This window comes from Euprymna scolopes, chromosome 6 (genome assembly GCF_053919585.1).
Source record: "Euprymna scolopes isolate OS-2025 chromosome 6, ASM5391958v1, whole genome shotgun sequence".
Lineage (NCBI taxonomy): Eukaryota > Metazoa > Mollusca > Cephalopoda > Sepiida > Sepiolidae > Euprymna > Euprymna scolopes.
In genome coordinates this window covers 105,219,079-105,237,601 of record NC_136487.1, presented here as the reverse complement: position 1 = coordinate 105,237,601, position 18,523 = coordinate 105,219,079, and the positions used below count along the sequence as shown (strand labels likewise).

General features: G+C 40.3%; 1 protein-coding gene across 7 annotated transcripts in view; it reads left to right on the top strand.

Annotated features, from left to right (window-relative positions):
- The window catches only part of LOC145277834 (RNA polymerase II-associated protein 3-like), a 326,267-nt gene that overhangs the window by 241,291 nt on the left and 66,453 nt on the right, over positions 1-18,523 (top strand). For all 7 annotated transcript variants that reach the window (XM_080129755.1, XM_080129754.1, XM_080129752.1 and 4 more), the window contains 2 exons: positions 7,888-8,077; positions 14,706-14,795. In XM_080129755.1, coding sequence (XP_079985881.1) covers positions 7,888-8,077; positions 14,706-14,795 — 280 coding nt within the window. The remainder of the gene's footprint in view (positions 1-7,887; positions 8,078-14,705; positions 14,796-18,523) is intronic.

Below are 18,523 nucleotides of genomic sequence, written 5' to 3'. Positions count from 1 at the left end.
GCAGAGAGTGGGATCGAATGTATCGGTGTTAAACCTTTGCAAAGCATACTTTCAAATAAGTGTATACAAATCACTGTTGTCCTATCAAACTACTAATCAAGTAACAAAGGTATTGCCTGACCCACATGAGGTTTGGACTAAATGTGGCGCCATTCATCATGCAAACAATTGTTGATGCTATTTTGACAAAGGATAAGCGCATACAGCGGGCAACATCCACTTATATTGATGATGTGTATGTGGACGAGAGTGTTGTGCCTGAAGCACATGTGAAGGGGCATCTCTACAACTTCGGACTTTTCAGCAAAAAAACAGACTTCAGGATGGTACGCAAGTGCTTGGTTTGCAGGTTTGGGGAGATGGTAATGCTCGGCATCGGAGAAGAATGAACAAGATTCCAGACATGCATTATGTTGTCACGCGACGGAATATATTTTCATTATGTGACAAGTTGGTTGGACATCTTCTCATGTTGCCTTGGAATTCATCAAGAGAGCATCTGATGTCACTATAGGGTGGGATGACAAAGTAAATGACGCCTCTCTCAACACCATGATTAAGGAGGTCCTCACCAGAGTCCACAAAGAAGACCCAGCACAAGGCAAATAGTGCATTAAAGGCCAAGATTTTAATGTTTGGGTCAACGCAACCTCTTTTGTTACCAGTGTGTCATTGATATATTATGGGACTGTCATAGAGGATGCATGCTGGTTATGTCCAGAAAAGATCTTCCAACACATCAATATGGCAAAACTAGATGCCATCATAGAAAGAATGAACTTGACAATCTTGTGGAGGATGACCATCTTGCACTTATTTACTGATTCTGCATGTGTCCCTAAATAGGTCTCGAATACCCTTACCGGCAGAGCCAAGGTACGGACCAAAGCTAGAAGTGAGATGCTTGACACAATAATGAAATTAGTGAAGGAATATACACTGTCGATGGATGTATTCTTGGTCAAATCTGGCCAAAAGGCAGGTCGATTGATGAGAGTCCCTCGACTGTGGCTTGATGCAATTAAGAGGAACACTGAGCCTGTGCAACCTGCCTGCACTGCATCCATGAGCTCGATTGGGTTGGACCAGATCAAAATTGTTCAACAAAGTGGTCATCCTAGTGTGAAGCGGACACACTACTTTGCAAAACAAATTAACCCTGGTGTTTTCAAAGCTGCCATGAGAAATGTCGTCAAAGAATGTGAAGAGTATCAGTCGATTGATCTGTCATCCATACACTGGTCAAAGAGGGCTTTAAATGTTAAACTATCATAGCATAGAATTGCGATGGATATCACTCCTTGCGATGGGGCCCAGTTTTTGACATTGATTGACTACAGCCTTGCTTGGTTGCCATCTGGCAATGCCTTGCTTGGATGCAAGATGCGAAAAGTATAATCAACCAGCTAAAGACTCTTTCCGCCATTAAAAATTCTAACCCTAACCCGACACTGCCTTTCGGAGTAGCTTGTTTAAATCTTCCATGGATGAATGGAGAATCAGATTTTTATTTTTTATTTATTTTTTTTTTATTTTATTACATTTTCACCCCAAACAAGGCAAATTGCCACTTTGGTGTAGGGGGCTACTATCAGGGGCAACAACTACTGGGGTACTATGTAGGGATTTGGGCAGCAAGATGTCGGTTCACGTTACACTTGAACTTCTGCACGTCAGTACTGTTGGGGAAGCAGGGACCTGGAATGGAATTCCAGAGTCTAGCGGTTCTGGAGAAGAAACTATTGGAGTAAAAAGATCTTTTACATCTAGGGATCTCTACAGTGTGGGGGTGGGATTTAGCAGCCTGTCGGGTTTGTCGAGGATCCTCACATCATGGGGGCACAAGTGATTGCAGTTCGTCAGAGCATTCACCACTAAAATACTTGTAGAAAAGGCAAAGGGATGCAACATTTCGTCGATGGGACAGAGGCTGAAGCTTAGATGTCAGTTCAGGGCCTATCAGGTTTGCGACTCTCTTTTGAACCTTGTCAAGGAGCGAGAGACTAGTAGCAGATGCACCAGCCCAGATGTGACAGCAATACTCCATACATGGGCGAATGGTGGCCTTGTAGAGGTATAGGATACTTTCGGGTGTTAGTAGTTGTCTAGCACGGTAGAGAGAGCCCACCTTTCTTGCAGCAGCCCTGGCAATGCCTTCAATGTAATTGTTCCAACTCATGTTTCCTGTGAACGTTAGGCCAAGGAGTTTGAAAGATGTACTCTCAGATAAAGAGTCGTTGGCCATTGCTATAGGTGGTAGAGAGGGTTTCTTGTAATCATTGAATGAAACTAGTTTAGTCTTGGCAGCATTGAACGCGATCAACCACTTTTGTCCCCATTCCACCACAGATTGGAGGTCTTCCTCTAGTGTTTCTGCCATTTCTTTAGAAATGTGTTCATTCGTCTTCCTGTCATGCCTGCCATAGAGTGTAGTGTCATCAGCATATATACCCATCTCAGAGGCAATTTTGTCGGGGAGGTCATTTATGAATATCAGGAACAATAGAGGTCCAAGGATAGAACCCTGGGGCACCCCCGCATTTATATCATATTGTTTAGATGTACGACCGTCGAGGACAACCTGGATTTTTCTCTTATCTAAGAAGGATTTAATTATGTTAAGTATTCTACCAGTGATACCGTATGATCTAATTTTCCTGAGGAGACCCTCATGCCATACCCTGTCAAAAGCCTTAGATATATCTAGAGCTACCGCTCTGCCCTCCCCCGCTTTGTCCAGTGAATGGTATATACGTTCAGAGATTACAGTTAGGATGTCTGCTGTGGAACGGGCTTGTCTAAATCCATATTGTTTGTCAGTCAGAAGTTTAGCATATGTAAGGTGATGGACTAGAGCATGGTTAATTAAGGTCTCAAATATTTTGGCAAAAAGTGGGAGGAGGCTAATGGGGCGATAATTTGATGGGTCAGTCCTTTTGCCAGAATTCTTGAATACTGGTACAACAGAAGCAGTTTTCCAACAGCCCGGAAAGCAAGCTTCATTAAGGCATTTGTTGTAGAGTTTGGAGAGAACTGGAGCTACTTCGGCTGAGCACTTTTTTAATAGCACAGCTGAGATAAGATCGGGTCCACATGCTTTTGAAGTGTCAAGGTTTTTTATGATAGCATGCACCTGAGCAGGGGTGGTTTTCAGATCGTCTAGCGTGGCGTCTGTCCGCATAGGAAAGTCAGGTAGGGGGTGGTTGGAAGGGTCCAGTGTGGAGTTTGAGGCAAATCGACTGGCAAGCATGTTAGCCTTGTCGGTTGCTAAGGAGACAACCTCGTGATTGTTGGTTAGTGGGGGGAATTGTTGATTGCCCATTATTTACTACGCTGTTGTAGATTTTCCAGAAGTCTCGAGTTCCTAGTTTTTGTGCTTCGATGCGCTTTTTAGTGGTTTCCGTAAATTCTCTCTTAGCTGTCGCTATTTCTTTCTTAACGCTATTTCTAGCTTCTATATACTTCAGTCTGTTTGAACTGGACTTATGTCGGTTAAACCTATGGTATGCATGCTGCTTTTGAGCAATGGCAGTTGCGCAAGTCGACGTAAACCATTGGGGAGAGTGGGTCTTACTATAAAATTTCCGCATGGGAACATGCGCTTCGATTGCAGTTTTCAACCAGTCAGTGGTCTCGTTTGCACACTGTTCAGCAGGGAGAGAAAAAATATTTCTCCATGGGGCATCTCTGATTAGTTCCCTGATGGCTTCCTAGTCAGCCTTTTTATAATATCTCGTTGTTTTGAGCACTGGCTCTTCAGTTTTGGCTCTAGAGTTTAAGGCGATTTCAACCATTATCACTGCATGATCAGCGTTCCTGAGTGGGCTGTGGGCCTTCGTTATGCAGTCATCGGGAACTGTGGTCAAAAACAGATCTAGAAGTGATGCGTGTTGTTCTTCCTGGTCAGGGAAACGGGTTGGAAACGTAACAATTTGTGATAGGGAGTGAGATATAGTGAAGCTATGAGTTGTGCTGCCCGTTGCATCTGTGTAAGTAGAGAATCCAAGCCAGTTTTTGTGGTGGACATTAAAGTCACCAAATACATGTATTTGTGCGCTAGTGTCGAGGGACAGTGCCGTGTCTATGCTGTCAGAGACTTTGTTTATTATGGTGCAGTCCTGAGTCAAGGGAGAGCGGTAGAGAAAATAATAGTAGCTAATATTGTGTTGCATGTTTAGTCTAAAGCACATAAAGGCTTGATCATCCGTTTCTAGGTTTGTTTCTCTAGTCAAGGGAAGGGTATTACGAATGTAAACTCCAAGTCCGTGCATGTGTCTGTCAGAGTCCTTACGGCAGAGTGGGAGATATCCAGGCATGTTAAAGTGGTTAGAGGGGATGGAGGAGTGTAGGTTAGTCTCACTTAGTGCTAAGATATCCGGGGTATTTGTTAGGAGAAATGCTTCAACATCAGCTAAATTAATTCTAAGCCCACGGATATTTGTGAATGCAAGCCTCAAGGGAGGAGGCAAGTTGAATTTGTTTGTCCCTAAGCCTGGTTTAAGCTTATTTTTAGATTGTCCTGTCGTCATATTTTTTTAAAGAGTTTCGGTTTAGGTAAGGGGGAGCTAAGCAGAGCATCAGACATGCATCATAAGTAGACCATCAGCTGACCTTTCTCCAATTAGGATTGTGGCCTCAGGAAAGCCCACCGGGAATGAGTGCAGGGTCCGTTTCCATGTGCGTCATGGCACTACAAACAACCCGATATTATTCAACTGTTGATGGAGCAGCTTCTCTAAGCACTACCAAAGAGTTAGGGCTCCTGTACTACCAATCGGGAACAGCAGCCAGGAACTGTCAATCCGGTACCCTCAACCCATTAGAAGAAGGTCAACCCAATCTAATTGCTCAGGCATATATCATACTCAAGCACTCCTAAATGTCCAGTTTTAGGGGTGGGGTTTGTTGGGAATGGGGAAAAACGGCGTTCGTTGCCCTAGCCAGGAAACAAGATCTACCGCTGGGTGTTTCTGTCGAATCACTGAGATAGTGTCTCTGCGCTTGACTAATAGGCAAAGAAGGAGTATGGAAGCCGGGCGATAGACAGAACCTATCTACTCCTTAAGTTTAGGTTTGCAAACCAGTGAATTTGTGCATATGTCCCCTCCAGTAATGGCATCATCGAGTGATGTCATAGAAGTTTAAAAAGGATCACAGCCAGAAAATGGTGTATTATACAATGCTGCTTGTTAATATGGTTTATCAGTACTGTATACTGCTTAAAGGGGATGTGTGACTGGAAGTATGCAGAATATATCAGTTGATGGAATGCCATGTGACCCATAGTGGGACAAGGCCCGCCAATGGCCAGTCTGATACACCTTCGGAGAGTGGAAGTGAGAGATTTGTGACCATCAATGAGAAGCTGAGTGAGCGGACACCCATGGTGGATGTAGATGATGGCTGATCCGATGATGTTCCAGATAAAACACAATGAGTGTGGATATCATTCCTAATGTGTCGCCGCGAAGAAGCACATGGTACAAAAGACCACTCTGCGAGCGTTCCATGTATGATCATATGGGAGAGTGTAGTAGTAATTCTTCTAATGTACTCACCTCGAAGAGACAGAAGGTCTGCTCTGTTTGCTGTTGATACGCGGAGGCTGGGAGAGGAAGAAGAAGTGATAGGTGTGGTTGGTTTTGGGGAAAAAGACGAGACTAACCGTGATGTTTTGATGTGTTTGATCCATGTGGATATGGCTAAGGGCTGGATTCAGCAGGAACGGACTGGAAGTTTAGCATTGATGATCACTGGAACAGAGAGTCGGAGATTACAGGCAGGAACCCTTAGTGCTAGAGAAGGAGCCACAGGAGTGAGCTGGAACCACAAGAACTGGAAGCTGTAGGAGTGAGCTGAGACTGAAGAAGTCAGTAGAAACTGGAAAGGAGAGCTAGAGTCAGGTGGATGGAGCAAGGTGTGAATCACATTCTGGTAGTTTGAAAGCTGCTCTAAAAAAGACATTTTGCTGTTATTGTTGTTGAGCAACATGATGGGTTGTGATAAGCGGTTTATAGTTGTTTTAGACACATTAAGAAGATACAACATGGAGGTCCACTTCTCCCAGATGGCCAATAGGCTATCTGAAGGTGGTGGTTTAGCTGGAGGGTGGTGGAAGCAGGGACAGTTGTAGATGGAATGCTCTGTGGTCTCCTCCTCATGCCACAATTTCTGCAGATAGTGTTGACCGCCCGGTTGATTTTGGCATGCCAGTATTCCAATTCTGTGTGGTAATCACGTTACATGTTTTTCATTTCTTTCTGCTTAGTTCTGTCCCTGCCAGATGGTTAAGTTTTTCTCCTGGGTTACCATAAATGCATTTGATTCTATCCTGAAATGGCGGGTTTCTTTTAGTTGTTTGTTTTATGGCCATGTTGGCTGACTATAAATTGTACTTGATCTCAGCCTGGTTTGTAGTGAACATCTATTTGGCTTGGACATCAGCAAGTTCATTAACAATGACGTTGCCACGGCAAGGACACCAGTTGAAGGTTACTTGGCACCTTGTGTTTGAAGGTCAGAGAGTGGTCTTTTGTACCGTGTGCTTCTTCGCGGCGACACATTAGGAATGATATCCACACTCATTGTGTTTTATCTGGAACATCATCGGATCAGCCATCATCTACATCCACTATGGGTGTCCGCTCACTCAGCTGCTCATTGTTGTGGAAGAGAAGAGGTATTGCAAAACTGATAAGATGTTGATCACTCTGGCTTTTTGAAGATGCTCTTCAACAAGGATGATCTAGAGGGCATTCTTGAGTGCCTTGATCTCTGTTTGGAAGGAGGAACACCATCTGCCCGTTGGTATAGCGAAATAGCAGTAGACCAGGGGGTTCACTTGGATGGCTTGTAGTGATATTCATTCCACCACCCCTGGTTGCTTTACTGCTTGTTACTGAACTGTCTGTATAGATGACTAGGTCGTAGGTGTCCTATCCCCCCTCCAGTCTTTGTAGGGCCAACTTCTTGTTAGCTTCCACATCCCCAAACTTTCTCCCAGCCGTTTTTAAGATATGGTTACCTATCTCCATCCAGGGAGGGAGGGGTTCTGGTGAAGGTAGCAGTTGCATTGAGTAAGAGCCTCCTGACTGCCCACCTAAAGCCATTTTTCTGGTCAAAGTTTATTGTAATCTATTTAGCCGGAGGCACATTACTGCAGTGATGCCATCAATCAAACAACTATTATTAATTAATGATCAAAATCAAAAATATCTAAAGTGTTGGTTGATTATATGAGGATCATTCCAAAAATATTCTTCTTCCTTCTTTTTTTTTTTAACTCAATGTTGAAGAGCTACAAAGACAGGAGTGGTACCATTTTTCTACATGGTCACCACCATTCTCAATGCACTTTTGCCAGGAATTCAATGACTCCTCTCTGCTTCTGACATACATCCATGACAGGGGTTGCTTTCTTAGAGTCTCATATCTTCAATATCTGTAATAGACATGAAACTTTCAGGTCATGAATGCATAAGTTCAGTTATCATAACAATGCAATTTGCAATCCCCTCTGAGTCATTTGGGTGGAATAAAAAACAGGAGGCATTACTTTTGAAACATTCCTTGTGTTTTGCTGATTTTTGATGTCTTAGATGCTGCTATTTGACTGAGTGTAAAAAAATTGAACTGTGTGTTTTTTTGTTTTTTTAAGGATCAAGGGTTTTTAGGGATGTGGCTTATGTCTACATTTGTTAAAAATGTAAGAAGGTTTGTTTGAATTTGTAATGTTCTAATGTAAACAAATGAAGTGGTAAACCAATACTCCAACATATATTTGATTTGACCGTAGTGTTATGGAGGTAGATCACTAGCCTATACTACTACTACTGCTGCCTAGAACTTACAAACATTGATTGTTTCCATTTTTGTTCTCTTTTAAAGATTTGCTGCTGCTGAGCAAGATTGTCACTGGTGCCTGGCTTTAGACCCCACCTATGTGAAAGGTTACTTGCGTCAAGCCACAGCTAGGACAGGCCTGAAAAAATACAAAGAAGCAATTGCTGATTATGAAAAGGTTTTGAAACTTGAACCAACTAACAAAATGGCCACTGCTGAAATAGAAAAGCTCCAGGTAAATCTTTCCTTTAGTTCTTTCCAAATTGTTAAGAGAAGTTCAAAATGGAGGTTTCACAATTTGTTCTGTTCTTCCAGTGATCACTCTGAATCTTCCATTGTTATTATTGACTAAAATTAATGTTTTTCAAATACATTTTTAACATATTAAATGCACACAATGCTTTTGTTGTTGGTTGTCCATTGGACCCGATGATGATGTTTTCGTTTTGCATCTCCTCTATGAATACGGAGGTGGCTCTGCAGTCCCAGCCTAGGGGCACAAAGTCTTGAATAGTGGTGACATCAGAAGTTAGTTGTTGTAATCACTGATGAGGCTGCTCTGCAGCATCTCTCTCTGGCAGCAGTGAGTTTCTGGCCTCGAGCCTCTTCAAAATTGGCAGCAGCTCTATGAACTGAGCCTCGCCATTTTAGTCTGTCCATGGCATAACCTTTCCAGGTCTTTTGGTTTGATGTAGCATGACTGATGATTGGCTTTGATCGTGTCCTTAAACCGCAGTTTTGGTCGAACTTGATATCTTTTTCCAGCCTGGAGCTCCCCATACATCAGACATCTCGGCATCCGACAGGATACCGAGATGTCTGATTTGAATCATGTTGGGCCTTGATGATGGTGGCCTCTATGCTGGTGAACTTTGTATGATCAAGGACCTCCAGATTGGTGATGCGGTCCTGCCACTTAATTCTCAAAATGGAGCTGAGAGCTCGCATGTAGAAAAGCTCCAGTTTCTTGATATAGCCGCAATACAGTGTCTATATCTCGCAACCATATAGGGAGGGAAGAACCATGGCATTGTAGACTTTCAGATGTTGTGCTTGTTGAGCACTCAATTGCAGAGTTTGCCCAGTGCTTGCCTTGCTGATTCTAATGTTAATTTCTCTGTCCTAGTACTAATACCAAACAACATACTGTTTAGCAATGGACAAGGTACATTCTGCTACTTCATCTGACAGTTGTAGTTTTTAAATCAGTAATTAATATATTTCTCCTATGTCAATCAATATTAAACTTATATGACTGAATTCAAGATAAAATTTTCTTTAAAATGGTATTTTAATATTTTTGTTGTGATTTGTATATTCTAAGAAATTGCAATTTAATTCCGCCTATTAACAACAAAACATGCCGCTATGGTGTGTCTATGAGTGGTAGATGACATTTCAGATGCATGCGTTTTAGGTCTGTTCATATAAATATTCAACACAGAAGTTCTACTAGTTGATGACATTTCATATTATTAAACCAATAACAGGAAAGAATTGTCTTTATCACGGAATTTGAACAAAACTTTCCAGTCAAAAGTTAGAACATCTTTAAGTCAATGCTTTCTAGTACTAAAATAAATAAAGATAGAAACTTTGTTCAAACACCATGTAATAACAAATATATTTATTTTGTTTGTTATAAAATTTGAAAAGAAATAGAAATTATAGAGGGAGCGCCGATATTTGATTATTTTTTGAGTGCTGTTTGTCACAAGTGACATCCAATGCCATCATGTAAATTCATAACAAAATATTTGTTTACAAAGTGTCTACAGTAATGAGGTATATATTTTTATTTTTAATTATTTAGAAAATATCAGTTTTATGAAAAGAAAATTTTAGGTAATTTTCTATTTTAGCGTTGGAAAAAAAAGTTGAATAGAACAAAGTTTGGTGCTTATGCACTTATGTTAACATGCTATTTTTTTTAAATCGTATTTTCAAGTTAAATTCAAGTTTTACAATATCTTTTTTATTATTAAATTGTTAAATGAAAATACAGAATTACAAAATGCCCTCCTATCTAAAGAATGGATTTCTAAATAATAATTTCAGCATGGTAACATAAGTGCATAAGTACCAAACGTTTATTTGTATAAAACTAAATGAAAACCATGGTTAAACAGGATAGGAATGTTTAATACAACAAATAAAACGCCCAAAAAATGTTATTGTTTTTATACATATTTATATTATATTCTGTTAGTGTTCATTAATAAATACTGAAAATTTTATTAAAATTGGTTTATTTCCTGAATTTTGGTAAATTTTTAAATGGGGTTGTCTGCAACTCTAAAACAGAGTCCCACAAACTTCTGAAACACTTTATTTAGAAACTCATTCTTAGCATGGGGATAAGATATTTTGTAACTATTCTGTACTTTCACCTAACAATGTAATAAAAAAAGGATATCATAAAACTTGAATTTAACTTGAAAATAAGATAACAAAAATAGCGCTGTAATTTTGTTTTATTTTGTTAAAAAAATTGTTTTTGTTTAATTTTAATTCAAATGACTTCACTCGACACCACTTTTTTACTCAAGTAAAAAAAACAATTTTAAATGATTTAAAACACACTAACTACTTATCCAGTTAAGTAAAAGAATAACTTATCTTGCCTATAACATTTGTTGGGTTTATTTTACAATCCACAGAGTTATGAAAAAGTGGTCAAAAAACAAATCGAATAACAAAACAAAAAAAAAACAAATAACAAAAAACAAAACAAATAAATGTTATCAAAGGCAAGATAAATTACTCTTCTACCTATTTTGATAAATTTTTGTGTTGTAAATGTTTATTCTATTCAAAAAACAAGTAGTGTGAGCGTTACATGAGAACAAGAGAAAAGAGAAAATAGCCGTAATGTCTCTTGAAATCTTTGAAACCTCAACAATGACTTAAAAAATTATACAAAATAGTGGTAGAAACCTACCCGATAATTGTCACAGCAACTTGAATGAAATTTAATTATCCTAATTAGTTCAATGTACTTGATAACATTATGATTGTAATCTGTATAAAATTTCATTTCATTTGATATGCTACAAGCTATATTTTGTTAATAATTTCTTGAATTGTGTTGTGGTGGTCATTTTGGATTTTTCATGGTGTAATAATGACAAATGATATTGACCATCAGAATAATATTTCACGCGATGATAAAGACTTCCCTCCCATTTTTAAAAACTTTTATGATACTTCTACTTAAAGCCATTAAAATGAAACTTAAATATGCTAATTAGTTTAATGTACCTGAAAACATAATTCTGATCTGTATAAAATTTTATTTAATTTGATATGCTACAAGCCATATTTTGTTAATTTCTTTGAATTGTGTTGTGGTGGCCATCTTGGATTTTTCGTGATGTGATAATGTCTATCAGAATATTACTTCCTATGATAATAAAGCCTTACTTACTATTTTCTTAGCTGCTTTTGTGATGTTTCTACTTAAAGCTGTTAACTTGAAGCTGAAATATGCTAATTAGTCCATAAGTTACCAAGTGAGATGGTCGTAAATAACGCCAACTTGAACCTTCATGTATTATGATAATGTTAAAAAATTTCATAATACCTTAAAAAGATCTGAAGATAACAGCAAAGATAGGTTATTCTGTAAATTGTGCAAATTTCCTACCATTTTCAGTCACAAGCTTATATGCATTTGAATAGGACTGACTTGTCCAGTGAACCATACATTTTTTGATATTTTGAATGGTCATAACTCCAATTCTAATTGGCCGATTTTAAAAAACTAAAGATAATATTTCTTTGTTTTTATGCTCTTTTTAATAATGCTTGATTTGAGTTTATTTGATGTAAAGAAAAAAATGGCATGGTATTGCTAGTTCAAGGAGTCACCACAGGGTATGGTGCTCCCCAGATATCTGAAATGTTCCACGTTGGCAAGTGGTGTGTTGTCAATGGTGACAGATGGGAGTATGGTGCAGGCTGGTGGAGCACCTCTGTCTTTCCAGGACTGATTGTCAGGCTTAAAAGCTTGGATGCCTCAGAGAAGCAGTCCAGCATCTGCTGCAGGTCTTGTTCTGTGTAGGCCACTAGTGCACAGTCATAGACAAAGAGAACCTCTTGGAGGAGAGTTTGCAGGCTTCTCGTCTTTGCTGCTAATTGACGCAGGTTGAAGAGGGAGCCATCCAAACGATAATGAATGTAGACCCCATTCTCCAGATCTTGGACAGCATGAGACAGCATACAGGTGAAAAATATGTTGAAGAGGACCAGGGCTTGTACGCAGCCCTGCTTCACACAAAAGCATCCGTCACATTGCCATTGGGGAGGACCTGGCCAAGTCATGCCATCATGGAAGAGCCTGATCATCGGCACAAACTTTGGAGGACATCCGAGGCACTCAAGTACTGTCCAAAGTGCCTACCTATTGACGGTGTTGAAAGCTTTGGTCAGGTCGATGAATACAGAGTAGAGGGTCTTGTTCTGTTCAATGCATTTTCCTTAAAGTTATCTCACAGCGAGGTTCACGTCTACAGTGCTTCTGCCAGGCCTGAAGCTGCACTGTGTCTCAGGAAGGGTCTGTTCAGAAACTGTGATGAGTCTGTTTAGGATGACCTGCACAAAGATCTTTCAGGCAACTGAGAGGAGGGAAATGCCCCTGTAGTTCCCACAGTCCAACTTACTTCCCTTGTTCTTATAGAGGGAGACGATAAAGGGAAGTCGTCTGGTATCATCTCCTCCCAGACAATAAGCAGGACATCGTGGAAAGCCCCAAGGGCGTCGGAGCATACAGCTTTGTAGATCTCAGCAGGGATACCATCCTTTCCCGATGCTCTGCCAAAGATTGTCTGGTAAATTGCCTTCTTGATCTCCCCGATGGTAGGGAGTTTTGTAAGCGAATCTTGTATAGGCTGTTGGGGGATCTGATTCAGGACGTCTGAGTGAACTGACGAGGGTTAGTTCAGTAGAGTGTTGAATTGCTCTTGCCAGTGCTTTCTGGAACCCTCATGGTCCTTGATAAGTGTTTTCCCATCTGATAATAGTAGTAGGGTGCTGTCAGAGATAGAGAGTCTGAAAACAGTTTTCAGTGAGCTGAAAAATTTCTTGGCGTTGTGAGTGAGTGCATAGTGTTGGACTTCAGCTGATTTGTCTTGCCATCACTGGTCTTGCATTGCTTGGAGATCAGTTTGGACTTTGGCTTGGAGGGACTTGAACTTCTTGTGCTTGGAGACAGGACAGGTCATTCAGCCACTCTATGTAAGCCTTGTTCTTGACATGTATTGTTTCTTTGATTTTTTTCATCATTCTCATTGAATCAGTCTGCATGGTTTTGGTCTTCACTCCAAGGACTTCCTTCACAATCTCGCTGTTTCCTTGAAAGGGGTCCATTTCTCAGTATTGCCGCAGTATGTGGTCACACGATATTGGAGCTTCTCATCTAACATTTGCTGGAATCATGCCTGGTAGGATAGGTCCTTCAGCCTGGCGACATTATATGAGGCTCTGACAGTCTTGGGTCGGTTTCTGTGGGACGGTGCAATGTGCAGCACCAATATAGCCCTGACCAATCGGTAATCAGTCTAACACTCGGCGTCTCTCATGGCACGGGTCATACAGATGTCACTGATATTTCATTGGCAGACAATGATGAAATCCATCATGTGCCAGTGTTTTGACCGAGTGCATCCAGGTGGTCTTGTACTTGTCTGCCACCCTGAACAAGGTGTTGGTGATGCAACGGCTGTGTTCTGTACACTTGCTGAAGAGGAGCAGGCCGCTGTCATTGATTTTGCCTACTCCGAATCTGCCCAGAGCACCTTCTCAGCTGCTGTATAGTTCCTTCCCACCAAGGATGACTAGTTTGTTGCTTGGTAGGATTTACCTGACGAGTTGGTCAAACTGTTCATAAAATTGCTCCTTGGCATCACCTGGACTTGTAAGTGTAGATGCGTAAACACTGATAATTGTGAGGTATCTGGTCTTGCTGAGAGGGATGCACAGTTTCATGAGGTGCTCATTTATTCCAACTAGTAGCGTAAATGTGCTCCTCAGCAAAATTGTCCTGATGGCAAAATCAACACTGTGTATCTGGTTTTCTACTTGCAGTTTTCCTTTCCAGAAGGTGTAGCCCCTCCCCTTCCTTTCAGGGATCCTTCATCCACAAACTGGGTTTCGCTGAGTGCAGCTATATCTACCCAGTAATGCTGTTCTTTCAGGTCTTGGAGTGATAGCTCTATCCAGTAAAGTTTGGACATTCCATGTTTCATTTTTTTTTGCATTGTTGTTTGACCACTATAAGGATGAATCCATCAACCGCAGTAAGTTGACCAGACACTAAAAGGGGCAAGCATTTGTCTGGGGTACCTTTTCTAACCCCCTCCCTCGTGTGAGAGTGGGTAGTGCTGTCCTAGAGAGGTTGCCCAGTTGCCCATAGGTAATCTTAACAAGATTTAAAGCTAATAAAAGATAATCCTACTGTTTTGTATGAAAATCTGCATTTATCTTTCTTACTTTTCTTCAATTCAACATCTGTATGGTGAAGAGACAATTTTGTACCTTCCAAAAACTGCAATTCTAAAAACACAATTTGACAAGTCTTTTTTTTTTTTTAATTCTTTGGAATAGCATAGATTAAGCACCAAATTTCCATGAATGTTTTGTATTTAATGCTAAAACACAAAATATATTCAATCAATGATTAATTGAAGAAAGATTATTTTCAATATAATTGTTTTCAGAATTATATTTTTTAATTATTAAAGATGAAAAAGACCTAGAAATATGTGCCTTTCTTTCTTGCATTGTAAAGTATTTTTGTTACCCATGGCCATTATTTGAGAACTGCTCTTCCCTAACAATTATTTTGGTAAATTTATCTGTTTCAGAAACTCTTATCAGATGCAGAAAAACCATCAACAGAGACTGAGGAAGTAATGGTGACAGCTATTCATAAAACGCCTTGTGAGAGGTCAAAGGTTTGTAACAGCAAAAAATGATTTGAAATAATTAGAAAGCATCATTTGGATTTTGTTTTATAGTCAACAGCATCAACAATGTCAGGTTTTGAGTGTGAATGTTAATTTTGATAATATAAATAACAATTCCCCTGAAAGTCATCACTTAGAAAACTTGGTGGGTAATTGTTATCATGTGCTACAAAAAATCTTTTTTTTAATTGTTCCTTTTTCTTCTCTATTACTTTCCCTATTTACCCTGCTCTAAACAAGTCTGTTAACCTGTTCCACAAATCCCAAAACTTCATTATGAAATATCTCCAGAAAAAATACATGAATAAACCTAGAATCCCATCTTCCAACGTAGACCCCCCACTTCCATGTCTCCTTCTCCAGCATCAGGGGTCTATGTTCCAACCTTCCAGAGGTTGAAACCCAATTGCAGGAGCCTAAACCGGACATATTATTCCTAAGTGAAACTAGCATTGGACTGACCATTTCCCTAGATGAGTTCATAATTAAAGGATACTCTTACTTAACATCCAAATCTGATCCCCAATATTGCCATGTGCATAGAATATGTGCCTACATTAAAGATGGCTTTCCATGTGGTAGATACATCTCCAGAGAGGACCCTAATTTACCCTATATGTGCTTCTGGGTTGCACTTGCTTATACACCACATTTATATTTGCCCTCTATCACCCCCACAACAGCAGAGTTACTATCTTTAAGGCATATCTGAGAAAATTGACCACATCCTGTCAGCTCATCCTTTAGCTAACATTCACATCTGTGGTGACTTCAATGCCCACAATGTTGAATGGTTGACCCACTCAAACAAGACAGATGATGAGGAGAGGTTCTCTCATGATTTCTCCATTGCTTATGACCTCACTCAGATTGTTCACGAACCCACCCGTGTGCCCGATACTAACGGTCAGTATGCAAGCCTTCTAGACCTTTTTCTCACCACTTGCCCTGAGCTATGTTTATCTTCCATTCCATCTCCTCTGGGATCTTCCGACGACTCAATTCTATCAGTTAAGATAAAAATGAAATGAAATAAGTCCTCAGACGTACCTCTCCATTGTACAGTGTATTGATACTCTATTGCTGATTGGGATAGCTTTCGTACATTTATATCTGATTTACCCCTGCGTTCCATGTTTAAAAGGAATGTGTCCTCTATAATATCAGACCTGACGGAATAGTTAATTGTAGGTATAGATTGATTCATACCCTCCAAAAAATTCCAGCAAAAACCCAACAGCCAGCCATGGTTCTCCCCAGAAAGTGCTGCTGCCATTGCACACAGAAATCACTTTTTCCGTAGCTACCAACGTAATAGATGTACTGAGACTAAAGCTGCTTTCAGGACTACCAGCAAAAATGCAAGAGAGTTATATGCTCAGTCCATTAAATCCAAAGTAGCTGAGCAGCGGCTTGGTTCCCACCAGTTTTGGCAAATAGCAAACAAAATCCTGAACAGAAGCGTGTGTTCTATCCCAACCATCATCAAGGTCATCTGGTCAGCATTAGACAAAGCCAAACTATTTGCCAAGAACTTTGCAGCTAATTCTACCCTATGCGACCCCCCCCCCCGCCATATTTCCTCCTGTAACAGGCAACACGCTATGCAACATACAAATATCTGTGCTTGATGTTGCCAAGCTAATCAAGAACCTTAATTCCAGTAAAGCAACTGGCCCTTATGTCATTCCAATTATAGTGTTAAAAAAGCTTCAACCAGAACTTGCTTCCATACTTACAAAACTGTTTAAGCATTGTTTTAGGAGAATTGCTTCCCAACACACTGAAAAACTTCATCAGTATGCCCTGTATTTAAGAACTCGGGTGATAGGTCATCTCCCTCAGTACAGACCAATAAGTTTCCTGTGCATCATGAGTAAGTTGCTGGAATCCATATTAAATAAAGAAGTAGTCAACCACCTCAGTAGAAATAACCTCATCAGTGACCTGCAATATGGTTTCCATTCTACTAGATCTACAGCAGATGTGCTAACAGTTATATCTCATAGGATTAGTGAATCTCTCGACAAAGGCTTCCTTTCTAGGGCAATTGCTCTTGACATATCAAAGGCCTTTGATAGGGTATGGCATAAAGGCCTACTTCACAAGATTTCCAGCTATGGTATAGCTGGAAATGTCTTCTCAATTATTAAATCATTTCTCTCTGATAGGCTCATGATGGGCAGAAATCAGAAGTGCACAGTATTAATGCTGGAGTCCCTCAGGGGTACATCCTGAGCCCAACTCTCTTCCTGATCACATCAATGATCTCACAAAACACATACTTAGATCATTCATTGACATTTAGGCTGATGACACTACATCAAAGGCTGTAAATGACCAAGTTCTCTCTAATTCTGTCTCCTCTGATCTTAAGCACGTGGTACAATGGGGGAAGAGGTGGCGGGTTACTTTTGATGCATCTAAAACCACGCTTCTATCTTTACATCATCAACACTCTGATCTCCATCTGGCATTAACTGAAATGAATGGCGCTCGTCTTCGGGAGGAGGCTCCATATTTTGACAAGCTTCTGGGCTTGATCTTTACTCCTGAACTGAAATAGAACACGTAAATCAAATCTGTTGCCAAGGTCGCTGGGAAAATTAGTAGATATCTCACTGCTGATGCAATTCTCTATCTATATAAAAGCCAAGTACGTCCAAGAATGGAGTACTGTTGCCACATCTGGGTTGGAGCTGCTAGAAGCAGCCTATCCTGCCTTAACAGAGTACAAAATAGAGTTTGTGGCTTAGTTGGGAATGCCCTTTTCTCTTCCCTGCAACCTCCCTCCCACAGAAGAGATGTTGCAAGCCTGTCTTTGTTTTATCGTTATTTTCATGGCAGGTGCTCGTCTGAGCTCCAATCTTTGGTCCCCCTCGCCAATCTTTCATGAAAAGCACCCATCTAGCTGAAACCACGGTCAATAATTTGCCCCACTCTTTATCTGTGCCTAAATCAAAATGTAGATTCCATTGACAAAGCTTCTTTCTTAGAACTGCACGCCTGTGGAACTCTCTTCCGTTTGCCTGTTTCCCACCTGACTACAACTTGGTAGTCTTCAAACAAATTCCTGATAAACCTCCCCCTTTAAGTAAGACACTTCATCAAATCTCCATTACTAACGATTACTACGATATTGTCCCATTGATTACTGTACATGCAATAACTTATCCCCAAGTGGCTTTCGGGCTTTGATAAGTGGTGACTACTATGTAAAAAAAAAAAAAAAAAAAAAAAAGGAAGCTTATCCTGCGTTGAGTTCAAAATAGGCTTTGTAGCTTAGTAGGGGATGCCCTTTTCTTTTCCCTGCAACCTCTTTTCCACAGAAGAGACATTGCAAGCCTGTATTTGTTTTATCGTGATTTTCATGGCAAGTACTCGTCTGAGCTCCAATCTCTGATTCCCCCTCACCAAACTTTCACGAAAAATACCCGTCTGGCTGAAACCACTGTCAATAATTTTCCCTACTGTTTATCTATGCCTAAATAAAAACGTAGATTCCATGAACAAAGTTTCTTTCTTAGAACTGCACGCCTGTTTCCCAGCTGACTTCAAGTTGGTTGTCTTCAAGTCCAACATAAACAAATTCTTGATGAACCATCCCCTTAAGTAATTAAATTTACCAAATTTCCATTACTAACGATTACTACAATATTATCCCATTGACTACTGTACACTCTATAACCCTTATCCTCGAGTGGCCTCTAGGCCTT